We start from the raw sequence: 13118 nt of genomic DNA, 5'->3' as shown, positions 1-13118 counted from the left end.
TTAATACTAACTCTTGTTAAAAACCTTGAAAAAGTTTATTGAATTCGCTGTTATGTGATCAATATGACGACATAAGTATATATGGTCTCAATCTAAAAATAGATTCATTAAAAAAATGTATTTTAGTGAATTATAATCAGTAATACTTTCATTGTTGAAGTATTGATAAAATAAAATTTCAATATTCTCATTCTCTAACTATTTATTTTTCATAATTAAATAACTAAACTATTTTTAATTTGTTATTAGATAATGATAAACTATAAATATGGTCGTATGGAAATTTCTCGGATTGCACATTTTTACTTATGCGACCCCCCTATCTGGGCCAGAGAGAAAAAACAAATAGTGCGTTGACATATCTTAGGTAATAGGTATTTAATTACTATATTAAGTATCAAGACTTATCATTGTGTGAATGAAAAAGTAGCCATCAATCGTCATATATTCGTATACGTAAATCGTTAATGTAGGTACAGTGTACACAATGTAATCACCAATCGCTTATACAGTTGTACATGCAACAATAAAACTATAATCTATGGTTATTAGTAGGTATAATAGGTATTAATTATTGTTTTATGATTTATGACTAATTTTGAATGTAAATAAGAATAAAATTACATATTTAAACACAATTGACTTTGGGTGAGCGTTATACCATAGACCTTATGCTACACTGTAAGGTGTATAGTTTAAATATATGTGAAAATTAATTCAAATAAGCAATGAACCGTAGGTACTTTAGTTTGGTGTAAATATTTAATTACTTAATATGTTGTTATTACATGATATACTTAATACAATAATACCTATTCTATACTATCGTCTATCGTGTACAATGAACAAATTAACGATGGCCTGTTATTGTTTAAATGTTTTCTGCTATTTATGCTACGTCGACAAAGATTGAATATTACCTACTCAATAGGTCCATTAGGGTGGCCCTTAAAAATAAATATTAAAATTTTTTTTGTGGCACCCACCTGTTTTTTGTAAATGCCCAATTTAATATTAACTGCAAAGTTTGAAATCAATTGTTCAGTTTTTAGCCGTGCCCCCGGGAACTTGAATTTCAGTAGTTTTGTAATTTCTTACAAAAATCACTGACATTAGGTTATATATTTTTTTTTCAACCAAAGAACATAAAATATTAATTGATATAAGTAATGAAGTTTACTCTACATTTTATGTCGATTTCAAAAATGTCACTTTTTCATTATTACATCATTTATTACTGGCACAGTTACAATTTTAAGCAAAAAATAAGTAAAAACTAAACATATCTGGCTAAACCATTTTTTATTGTTTTATATTTATGTAAGCCGAACGATTCATTAAAATTACAAATGTAGAACATTTTTAAAACTAAGTTGTCTATTATAATGTTTAAAAATAATTACTCATATGCTTTGTCACAATTTTTTTTTTAATGTTTCCTTTTTGCAGTCGGGAAATATTTTTCTGTAATCACTTACAACTTGTAACACAAACTGTTTTTGTTCCTCATTGGTGGTGAGTATTGAATTGTAGTCTTCAATCAATTTTACGTCCTTTTTTTCGTTGATTTATTAAAAATAGTCTATCTGTTTCGATTTTCATAATTTGTGGAGCATCAGCATGGGCTACATCAAATAAATCATTAAATGTTGAAATAAACAGTTTTTCGTGTTCCTTATGACTTTCTGTATTTCTTGTGGCATGCTTTTGAAGTGTTCTCCACTCATCGTATAAAGATTCAACTTTAGATATACAGTGTTTTTCTAATCGTACTGGAATACGGGCTTTTTCCCAAAAAACAAACACTTCTCGAATAATTAATCTAGCACTTTCACGAAGTTTCAATTTTACGACTCTTAAATTAAAAAACAAAGTCTTCAATACCTCTAAATTAGACGGTAATTTACTTCCTGATATTTTATTTGAATAGTTGTTAATTAAATAAATTTTCTCTCGTAAACATATATTATAAGACATTATTAAACGTAAAATATTAACAACAGTGTACAAGACGATGAAACATAAGTATAAAACTACAAATTAAACTTATCTGCAGGCAAACAGTGAATAGTGAACACAATTTGTTGAGTGACAGCAAAAGGTACAATTCTATTAAATATAAACGGTTTTTGTAATCTTATCTTTATATTATAACCACAATAATTGACTGAAATAGTGAAATCGATTACATTATAATTTAATAATAATTTGGTAGATTATTTTCAAGATAAACACTGTGTTTAGATTAAAATTATTAATACCTACATGATTTTTATACAAATATATTAACTACTTCAATCTTACTAATATTTGTTTAGACTTTAGTTTAATATTACATATACTAGTATATTAATTTACATACTACAATACATTTTTTGTCCCTAAGTAATTTTAATGTATTCTGAATCATTTGACTGGTACAAATAAAAAGAACGGTTATGCCAGATTTTTTGAGCTTTTACTTATTTTTTTCATTAAATTATAACTATGCCGGTAATAAATTATGTAATAATGTCAAGTGACATTTTTGAAATCATCATAAAGTTTGCTACCTAGAATAGTAAATGTTGAATGTTTTTTGGTTGAAAAAAAAATTACAACCCAATGTTTAGAAAATGTTGTAATAAATTACAAAACTACTCAACTTCAAGTGCCCGGGGGCACGGCTTAAAATTAAATGATCGATTTCAAATTTTGCAGGTATTATTTTTTTGGGCATTAACAAAAAATGGGTTGGTGCCGTAAACTGTACGATTAAAAAAAAAATGTACAAGAGTAAGCTAAGGGCCACCCTAAGGTCCATACTGCAATAGATAATACATATGAAAGCGTCTATGCCTGTAATTTCACACTTAAAAGGGCTAAGTTATACCCGCATTTATATATTAAGGGCCCTACATAAGGGGTGGAGCCGCTATAGGGGCCCGCAGTCGCGGGCCCCGACATATAATCAGAGCCCCATATATTACTGTTGGTAATACAGTCATATACGATTTATTTATATCAATCATGATTAAATAATTACTTACAAACGTATGGTATAATTTATTTATAATATTAAAAAATTAATTGACTATAAGAAAACAATACCTATTCATAGCAAAAAAACGAAATTTATGTTAAGGGGCAACACCATAAAGTGAGCCCTGGGCTCCAAAATTCCTAAGTGCTCTGTTCAAACTATCTCAGTCTTACTAACTCATACAAATATACAATGACAAACTTAACGTTTAGAAGAATCGGTTTTACTCTATTACTTTTAACGTTAGGTATATTGGATTGGCCTATTATCAAATTCAATGGTAAGAATATTATCTATAAGACCCTCATCTGGAGGTTTTTTTTGATAATATAATTTTGAAGCAAGTACCTATGACGTTTGAAAATTGTATCGTACATTTTGTAGACAATATTTTTACCTTAAAATTGTGTAACAGGTCGATTCACTATCATTTTAAAAATAACAGGGTCAAATTAATTATTATGAACCTAAAATTTGCTATCTATGTTGTACGTTTGTAAGACGGAAGTAATAAAAGCGAGTGTGGAGTAGTATTATTGGACTTCTTTATCAAATTTGACAAACAGGGGCGTCATTTCATTTTTTTTGCTGGGTGTACAAATTTTTGGCAGGCCGATTTCCACGTTTCACCAGGCCATTAAAAATAAATAAATTTATATATAATATATAAATGTAGGTAACCTATGCAAAACCTATGTAAATATTCTTTCCTTCCCTTTTATAATTATAATTGAAACTAACAACGACTAATGCAACATTTAAATAGCTAGCAATTCAAAGAATTAGAAGGTTATAAGCAATTAAAGGAACCAGCCAAAGCCATTTCAATATTATTTGAAAAAAAGGCAAATAAGGTATAATCAATAAACCTGATAAACCAAAGATATACAAAAACTTGAAAAAAATATGTATTTAATTTATATTACCTATGTATGAAATCATAATGTATAAGTTAATTATGACGGCGCATTGGAGTATTAATGGCAGGCCAATTGTTAACATTTTGTAAGTTATTGGTGCCGTTGCACCCCTGCTCCCCCTAAATGACGCCCCGGTTGATAAATCAACTTAAAATAAATTTGTATACGCGAACAGTATCATTTAGTACCTATAAATAACGAATTTTTAAAACTTAATTTTTTTGGAATCTTAAATAAGTTAGATTATTGCCAATCAGTTGCGGATCTTGCCATTTAAGTGGGAGGTGTGCACTGTGTAATTGATGCAAATGATGCATTTTTTTATTTATCAATAGGTAATAACATAATAAATATCACATCTCCTTAAGAATACAAATATCAGAAATTGAAAAACCAAAGAACTTATAAGGCTATAAACATTAGGTAGGTGAGTAGGTACTAATAATTATAAGGAGCTGGGGTCTTAAATTTTTTTTATATTTCTTTAGAAAAGTTATGAAACAATGTGAGTGACCTTTAAATGTTTCATAGGCCATAGCCCTAAAGCTTTAGGAAACTATGCCTATTTAAAATATTATTTTGCATATTTTGTCATTTGCATGTATAGAATAAGGTGAGCAAGACAAGTGTGTATCACTATGACTATGCTGTAGCTGTACTGTATAGGTGTTGAGTGCGTTTCTGACTTCTGTATAATGGATACTTTTGGATAGTGTTAAATTTAAACTAAATATTCTAAAAAGTACCGACTAGATCTAATTCACTACCAAAAACAAAATCCTAAGTTGAATATTTAAAGAATTTTTCTACAATAAATCGAGTACACAAACAAATACCAAAAAATACAAAACTTATACAGGTACATTGTAAAATCAAAACATTCATCACTCAGCTCAGATTCTAAAATAACTAATAAGTGTATTATTTGTTTATAGGTACCTATACTATAGGACGGCATATTTTTAAATTGGCACAGGAAGGCAAATGTCTATATTGCCGTCACTAATGTAGTGAATAGCGATTAATAAAGCTTATACAAAAACATAGATTTTAAAATAATTAGTATATGATTTCGTTTAAGATTCTGAGTGGAGCGATGAACGTATTGATTTTACAATGATGTGTTTTTTTATTTATTTTTTAATAGTTTAATTTTTGTGTCTGTCATCGTGGTTTATAAACCTATAGGACATTAAAAGTGCTTCGATTTTCTTCAGCAGCAACTTTTCTGGTAGGAAAGAGAATCTAGTTGGTGCATCCGGGAGAGCAAAATTTAAAATTCCCAATAGTTTTCAATAGCTGAAGAAAAAAGTTGAACTTAAATCCATAATAATTTTTTTGAGCGTTTGAATTTAGAATTTTGAGTTAGAAATTCATAAAATATTTTATTTTTGTATCAAGATTTTAAAATTGAATACAAGATTCCTTAGAAGTTTGCCTATATTTATCAAAAAAAAAAAAATTCCCCCGGAAAGTCAAATTAAATTGTTATGAGCTTTTGAAGTTGACATTTTTACAACATTGGATATTCACTCGATTTCTTATGTAGCGATTTTCTTATTTTGTTGTTATTCAAAAAGAAATGACTGTTAACACTTGAAATTTACATCATATGTTTATTTCATCAAATCATATACCTACTTGATAAAATTATCAAATATTTTGACTCGTTTTAAACTGTTGAAGGACATTTTCAATTTTAATTTTTTTTTTTCTATAAATGTCAATAAAATTGTATTATTTATGTTAAAAAGCATGAATATTGAATACAAGACTCTTGATATATTTTTACAATAGCAGTTGAAAAATAATAAGCATACATAATCAAGTTTTTGTTCTATAATCATTAATCATTTAAAGTTCAAATTTTGACATTTCCAAATTTAAAATTGAAAAATGATTTTGAAATCTATTAAAAATGTATTAGGTAATTGTTTAACTTTTATAGCTATGGATTGAAAATTTAAAACAAGGTTCTACGTAAGTAGTTAATTTTGTAATTCTGCAACCAAAAAATCTAAAAATAAACATAAACACTGCTTTTTTATAGTTATTTTAAGTTCAAATTTAGACGAAATTACATATTAACAAAAAAAATAACGTTTTTAGTCATTTTGTTGGAATTCGGTTCCAAAACAGCCCAATTTTACATAAGTATATTTAATATTTTTCTAGAATCACTGATGATTTAAGAATAATAATATTATGAATATGTAATTTTAATTAAACTTATCAGCTACCGTATTAATAATAAGTAATCACAATATAAAATACCCTATAGACCAGAGGTATTCAAACTGTGCGTCGCAGCTCCCAGGGACGTCGCGGGAGTTATCGAAGCGAGCCGCGTATAATTGAAAACCAATAAATACTTTTACGAAAAACGTTTGCTATTATCATTGAGGCTCACCGGTTGGGAAACGTTGAATTGTCTACAACAATCATTCGCTAAATATAGCTTTATTTTTTTTTATCTATGTAATATGGTAAATAAATAACAAGTATAAATTATAAAATATATATTACATTCATATAAACGTTGATTTTTTTGTAATTTATAATTTTTGAGCCGTCAACATTTTGTGAAGACCATAAGGAGCCGTGAGATGAAAAAGTTTGAATACCACTGCTATAGACTGACGTACCGTCTTCTCTTAGAATCGTTAATTCATACATATATACAATGATATATTTTTGATTTAAAAATGTAATACCATCCATTACAGCAACCTTCTAGACACGTCCTATTGTACATCCACTTACCCTCTACTTTTTAATATACATTAATGGTCTATCAAACAATACCGTTACTAGTATAATTGATGTAGGTCTAGGTACAGTTTATACTTTATTGTAAGTAACGTTTATTCTTAAGTAAAAAAAAAACTAAGTTATAGAATAAAATATATTGTAAGCCTACAGGCCACAATACGTAGTTATTTGTATAAACAAAACTTTAAAGTATAACATGTTGTTTATACCATAGTCTATAATGCCCCCACTATATATGACTAATGTATCACCGGAAAGGACTGGCAGAGTAACGTCATATAAATAATTACATTCACAGACATTGACTCACATCTCGCACAAATACACTAGGTATACACAAACACCATAAAAATAGATTTTTTTCATCGGGTGAATCGCATATTATATTATAATACATACAATTTCGTATTTATTACAATACACTTATCATTGTGATTGTCTATTGACATTACATATTATTATTACATATATTCTGCTATAACTCAAAACTAATGAACCGAATTTAAAATAGGGGGATACGTTTCTATTTTAGTATAAAAACGTCTTTCAAAAATAAAAATGTATCAACAAAAACTTTGTGAATTTAATAACAATGTACTTATAAGTTATAATTGAGGTATAGAAGGAACAATTATTCTCAAAGTAATATCAATTTTAATTTAAAACTTGAATATAAAAGTGGAGAATTATAAAATAATAATCATGAAAGTCACCCTAATTATTTATGGTACTTACCCACTACCATACTATCTGCTCAGAATTGTATTTTTCATGTTTTATCATTGTATTCAAATTATGTAACACATCCGTAATGTAATAGTGACCTACTACGCTATAATAGTGCAATGCATTGTCGTCTTCGTCATGACGAGGTGTACATTCATAAAGTATTACATACGTCACACGTAGTTCATTGACTTTGATTTTAAATGTGTATTTAAAATTAATTCAAAAATCTAGGTCCCATCAACCCAATAATATACGCAAATTGAATATGTTTTTCTCTGTCAAACAAACAAAAAAATATCTAATTCCGAAAATTCGCGTAGTCATATATATATAAATATAATAATTAATAATTCATCGTTTTTGAATTTTTAATCATTGAAATGTGATCATTATATTGTTATTTATCCGTATAGTTATGACAAAAAGGTCATGCAAAAAAAATTGTTATGATAGAATTAAAAATTACATTTTATTTTCAGGTATAAGTTGTCTAATTAACAAATCAAGTGCAATATCAATAACGAAAAATGATAGGTATAGGTACGAATATACCTACAATGAATGATTATGATGCTAATTTGCATTCTGCAGTTATTAATCATTATAGTGGGCATATTAATAACTTGTTCATTATTTTCTAAAAAAATTAAGTGTATTTTAAATTATTTCAATACTTTCAATATGTTAGCCATTGGGTACAGTACATTGTTGCAAGTAGGTACTACTGTACTAGCTATTATAACTTATAATTATATCATTGTACATTAATTGTACATCGTGGTTGACGTGGTAGGCATACTTGATAGTTGTTAATAAAATACAAATGTAGCATATACAAAACCATGTAGGTACAATACGTGAAGTCGTGAGCAGGGCGGTAATGATCGTTTACTAATTTTACGTAATTTATTGTGTTTATGACATACAAACTTATATATTTTTATAACAAACCCATAATACGTGATGAATATTGAATTCATAATGTTAATCAATGAATAAATGTTGAGTTTCGATTCAACTATAATAATTTCAATATAAAATTAACCTTCCAATCTTCCATAGAGGTCATTTTAACCCAAATTAAGTAAATAATAAACATTGTCTATCAACGTGAAACGTATAAATACGTAAAAACGTATAAATAATAAATACCTATTAATTAGTAATATGATCCTTTATGGCTATTGGCTATATAATTTATTTAATATTATTTGTATGTCGTGATAATTTTTATTTAATCTCGAATGAATATTAAAATTTATTATACATTTTTTTAATGAAATAATATGTAGGTCTCTTTATCTAATGACTGTTGATTAAATTAGGCACTAAATACTAATCACTAAACATACTAATATTTTATATGCTTATTCAATGTTTTATGTTATAACTTACTACATTGATGTTTGTATATTGAGGTAAGCCTACTCTCTGAACAATATTTCTCAAACATTTTGCTTCCATGATCGTTGGTACCTACTAACAAATTATTATTCATTAATCATTACCCTTTAGGTACCTACACAATTTAGTGTATACGCTCAGTGCCGTAGACATGATTTCTGAAAGAGGGGGGGGGGGGATCCAAAGAAAAAAAGACAGCTAAATGGGAGGTGAAAATTGGAAAATCCCCCACCCTCTCAAAACTTTTTTCTAAGGTACCTAGTAAAATATTTAACAATAAGGAACAATGAATATAATTTGAATTGATTCAAAATTCACATTAAACACAATAATATGGAAGATGTGTTTCTTTTTATAGATTTCAGATAAATTAGTTGTATGTTTATTCAGTGAACTAAACCCGCAGATGCCGTAGCGATAATGATTTCTCATAACAGTCATAAGTCATATTTATATTATTGCCTGGCCATACGCATCCCAGCTACCGCGTTTCGTAGCTAGAAAGTAGAAGCTACTCGGCCAGACTAATATTATAAATAATATCGAAATTATTCCTGGAAATTATGTAATTATTACGGGCGCGCTGATTGCCGATAACCACAGCGCGCGACGCGGCACAAATACGGGAAAATATAATTTTATCGTGGTGGGAGAAATCGTATTCGCTGTCTCAACGACCGTAGGCAGCAGCACATTACAGCCATGAATATTCGATAAAATTGAAATTTTTACATAAAAACTGTTTCACGCGGGAAAGAACCGAGAAAGCTACAGTCATAACTAAGAACCGAAATTCTCACCACTGAAAAAGGGGAATTTTGACTGTGCAACGTTGTTTTTATTTTTTTGATATCAGCACTGAATAAAAAGTTATTCGAGTTTGAAAAACGCAAAAATAAAACATTTTGAAACAATAAGAACTTTTTTTGTATTAGTGATATCGAAAAATTAAAAACAACGTTGCACAATAAATGTTCTCCTTATTATGTGGTTAAAATTTAGTTTCTTAGTTATGACTGTAGCCTTCTCGGTTCTTTCCCGCGCGAAACGGTTTTCACGGACGAATTTATACATGTGTAGCGTCCTCTTAATAACGATACAATTTTAAACACAGACACACAGTGGAACTGTGAAAATATAGCCCATTTAGTCGAGCCTACATATATGTATTGTATATTATACATTATACAATATATAACATTATAACATATTATATATATATACTATATAGTGTTGTCTCTATAAGCAAGAAGATAAGCTATAATAAAGTTTAATCATAGTCGTCAATCGTCATCGACCATTTCGACCCTATAAATATTACTATTTACTTTGCTATAAATAAACGAAAATAAAATTATATTGATATTCAGTATATTGACAAAGCTTTCAACATTCAATAGCTCGATAGATCATAATATGACAAAATATTACATTATAGTGCATACTATACATAATGTAAGCAACAACAAAAAATAAAGCTAATGGGGAGGGAGGATCTGACCTCCACGTCCCCCCTGTCTACGCCATTGTATACGCTACACTTTATATACTTAACACTACACATATCTCTCAACTCGAAGTCATATTTTATTTTAGATTCTGAGCGAAATCGTTTTTGCAATGATATGTATAATAAATAATAATTATATATATTTTTTTTATATAAATAGGTTTTTGAGCTGGATATAAGATTTTCGGTTCCTGGCTGATTTTCCGTAAAGTTTTTTTAAAGTTTTAAAGTTGAGGTTATTTAATAACAATAGTTATAATTATGATGATATAAATTTTCCTAGTATAGAGAAAATATCGAGTAGCGTGCTTTTTTATTTGTGTCTGTCATCACTTTTTGGGACATAAAAAATGCTTTGATTTTTTATATCAGCATCACTTTTGGTAGGAAAGTGAATCTAGTTGGTCATTTAGGGAGTATAAAGTAATAGATAGGTACATAAAATTCCCAGTAATTTTCAAAAACGCAGGGGAAAAAACTGAGATTTTTAGGCAAAACCAGTTTTAAAAAAAACCAATTTTAGGTAGGTAAAAAATAAACGTAGGTATTTTCCTTCATGAAATTGTTTTCGTAGAATAGACTGGTTGTTTCATAGATCCTTGCATTACTACCTTTGCAGCGTCAATGAATGCAGAGGCGTGAGAAAAAAGTAGTATGTGTGGCTCGTGCCGTCACGTCACACGCGACTGAATGACTGAATAGCTCTCCTCCTGCCCTTGCTACACAATATATAATTGGGTACTATAATATAGCTCACCCGTTGGAAAAGGTTGGCTTCTCAGCAAAGCTGGGCAAGTTAAACAATTTTTTCAACTAGTTTAAGCTAGGTACGTAAGTTATCCTAAAATAAGAAATAACTAAGCAAAGTTAAAGGTACTTTTAAAATATAAATTAATTTGAGTAACTAAGTTTATAGTTAGACATTTTCAGAATGATAGTAACTTAAAAGTTAAGTTACTATTTTTTATATATATTTTTAATATAAGTAAAAACTTCCTTATAACGGAATCGTTCAGTACATGCTGATTTTTCCGTCATAGGAAGAACAACATATACCTACATTTTATAGGTTGTTCGGTACTGTTTTTATTATCTGTTGGACGTACCTAAGTACATTTCTATCTTATAGGGGTCCGTTATAAAGAGGTATTATTGTGTATAATTGTAGAGTGTAATTTGTAGGAAACACACTGTAGGTATGTCTTTATGTGAGTACATACAAAATTATGCACGTGGTTCTGACGGTTATATTATCATCAAGTATCAACCAGTGCTCGAATTGGAACGACAATTTACAACGCTGATTTTAGTTCGGAAAAAACCGTTCCATGGCGGATTAATTTTATTGTAACTCGGGGGGAGTAACTTTGTCCCCCACACCCACTACACATATAGTAAATTAATTAATTAATCAACTCAACAATATTATAATATTTAGACAAGTCTTATTTTATTGTTTAGTGCCTCGTAGTTTGTGGTGTTGTGACGTGCGTTGCCTCTGAATTCACGCGACATTGCGGTTCCGCTATTACGTCGAATAATACGAAATAAAATGAAAACAAAATAATATCATTGTACTGTGCGTAAGTACATTTTGTACCATCATTGATCGTCATCAACGATAACTAATTTTCCGAGTAATTCTATGAATTAATTTTTTTTTATAATACAATTATGAAAATAAAATAGTTGCCTATGTTTAATAAGTCAATAACCACGTGTGTAGCTATAGTTCCATAGGTAATATTATTGGTACCGTATCGACTGTCGTTGACGATTACATTTTAAGTTGTTAGTTTCATTTCAATTAATTGACATATTACATATAAATATATTATCAAATATATAAATGTAAGAATATCATGTGTGTTTTTTCGTTTCTTTTCAATTTTATAGCAAGGTATTTTTTATTTATGTTGGTTACAGCTAATCGGTTACGACGTATATAAATATTCGTTCTTGCTTACTAGTTTACTACAGTTGAAACTTGATAAATAATAAATATATAAAAAAAATAAAAATAATAATACGTCAATGAGTTGGAGAGGGTTTCAGTCTGTTAGCCCTCCTAAAAATTAAAATTATAAAACAATTCAAATCCCATATCATTATTCATCCTAGTAAAATAAACAGTTTATATTTTATTTTTATCGTCTCTTTAGTGTTTTAACCGAATTAAGATATATTATGCATCCTAATTTTCTTGGTAGGTATGTGGTTTGTGGTACTTTTATGGTATGTGGTATGAAATGAAGTACCATCCCTGTTGTTCGTATTAATATTAATGTTATTTTTAAACACCCGACGGCCTAATATTTATTTTTAAATAGGTATAGTATGCACTATGAATGAAATTTGCAGGATGAGTAGGGTAGTAGGGTACCTACCCAAAAGTAAAAATACGTCTAATTACCTTCACCTTTAAAATTTTCAAATAGCCTAACTCAGCCAATGAACCAAATGTAAATGCAATAGATTATAATCGGATAACGAATTTTGCACAATTTATTATTATTAACTTAAATAATAATAATAATAATACCTACCATAACGAACTTGTCGTCTGGCGATCATCTGTAGTCTGTCATCGTCATAAAACGTATACCGAGTTACTAATTACTATAAATCTGTAAACAATTTGAATGACATTTTGCATATTACCTAATCCATGACAATAATCATAACAAGCGTGTTATCAATACAGTTAGGTGCGATAACAACAAAAACTTTACCAGCGGTTGTTAACGGCAATGAAATACAT

At 28.6% G+C, this 13118-nt stretch overlaps 1 protein-coding gene across 4 annotated transcripts in view; it reads right to left on the bottom strand.

Annotated features, from left to right (window-relative positions):
• Positions 1-13018, bottom strand: part of LOC111029798 (WD repeat-containing protein 78-like) — a 43179-nt gene extending 30161 nt beyond the window's left edge. For all 4 annotated transcript variants that reach the window (XM_022308970.1, XM_022308976.1, XM_022308972.1 and 1 more), the window contains exons 1-2: positions 12904-13018; positions 8839-8922 (exon numbers count right to left, since the gene is read on the bottom strand). In XM_022308970.1, coding sequence (XP_022164662.1) covers positions 8839-8922; positions 12904-12931 — 112 coding nt within the window. In that variant the 5' untranslated portion in view covers positions 12932-13018. The remainder of the gene's footprint in view (positions 1-8838; positions 8923-12903) is intronic.
• Between the last annotated feature and the right edge of the window lie 100 nt (positions 13019-13118).

The sequence above is a fragment of the Myzus persicae genome, unplaced genomic scaffold (assembly GCF_001856785.1).
Source record: "Myzus persicae strain clone G006 unplaced genomic scaffold, MPER_G0061.0, whole genome shotgun sequence".
In the NCBI taxonomy this organism is placed as follows: domain Eukaryota; kingdom Metazoa; phylum Arthropoda; class Insecta; order Hemiptera; family Aphididae; genus Myzus; species Myzus persicae.
The sequence above is the reverse complement of the archived record's forward strand: the minus strand, read 5'-3'. Positions and strand labels throughout refer to the sequence as shown.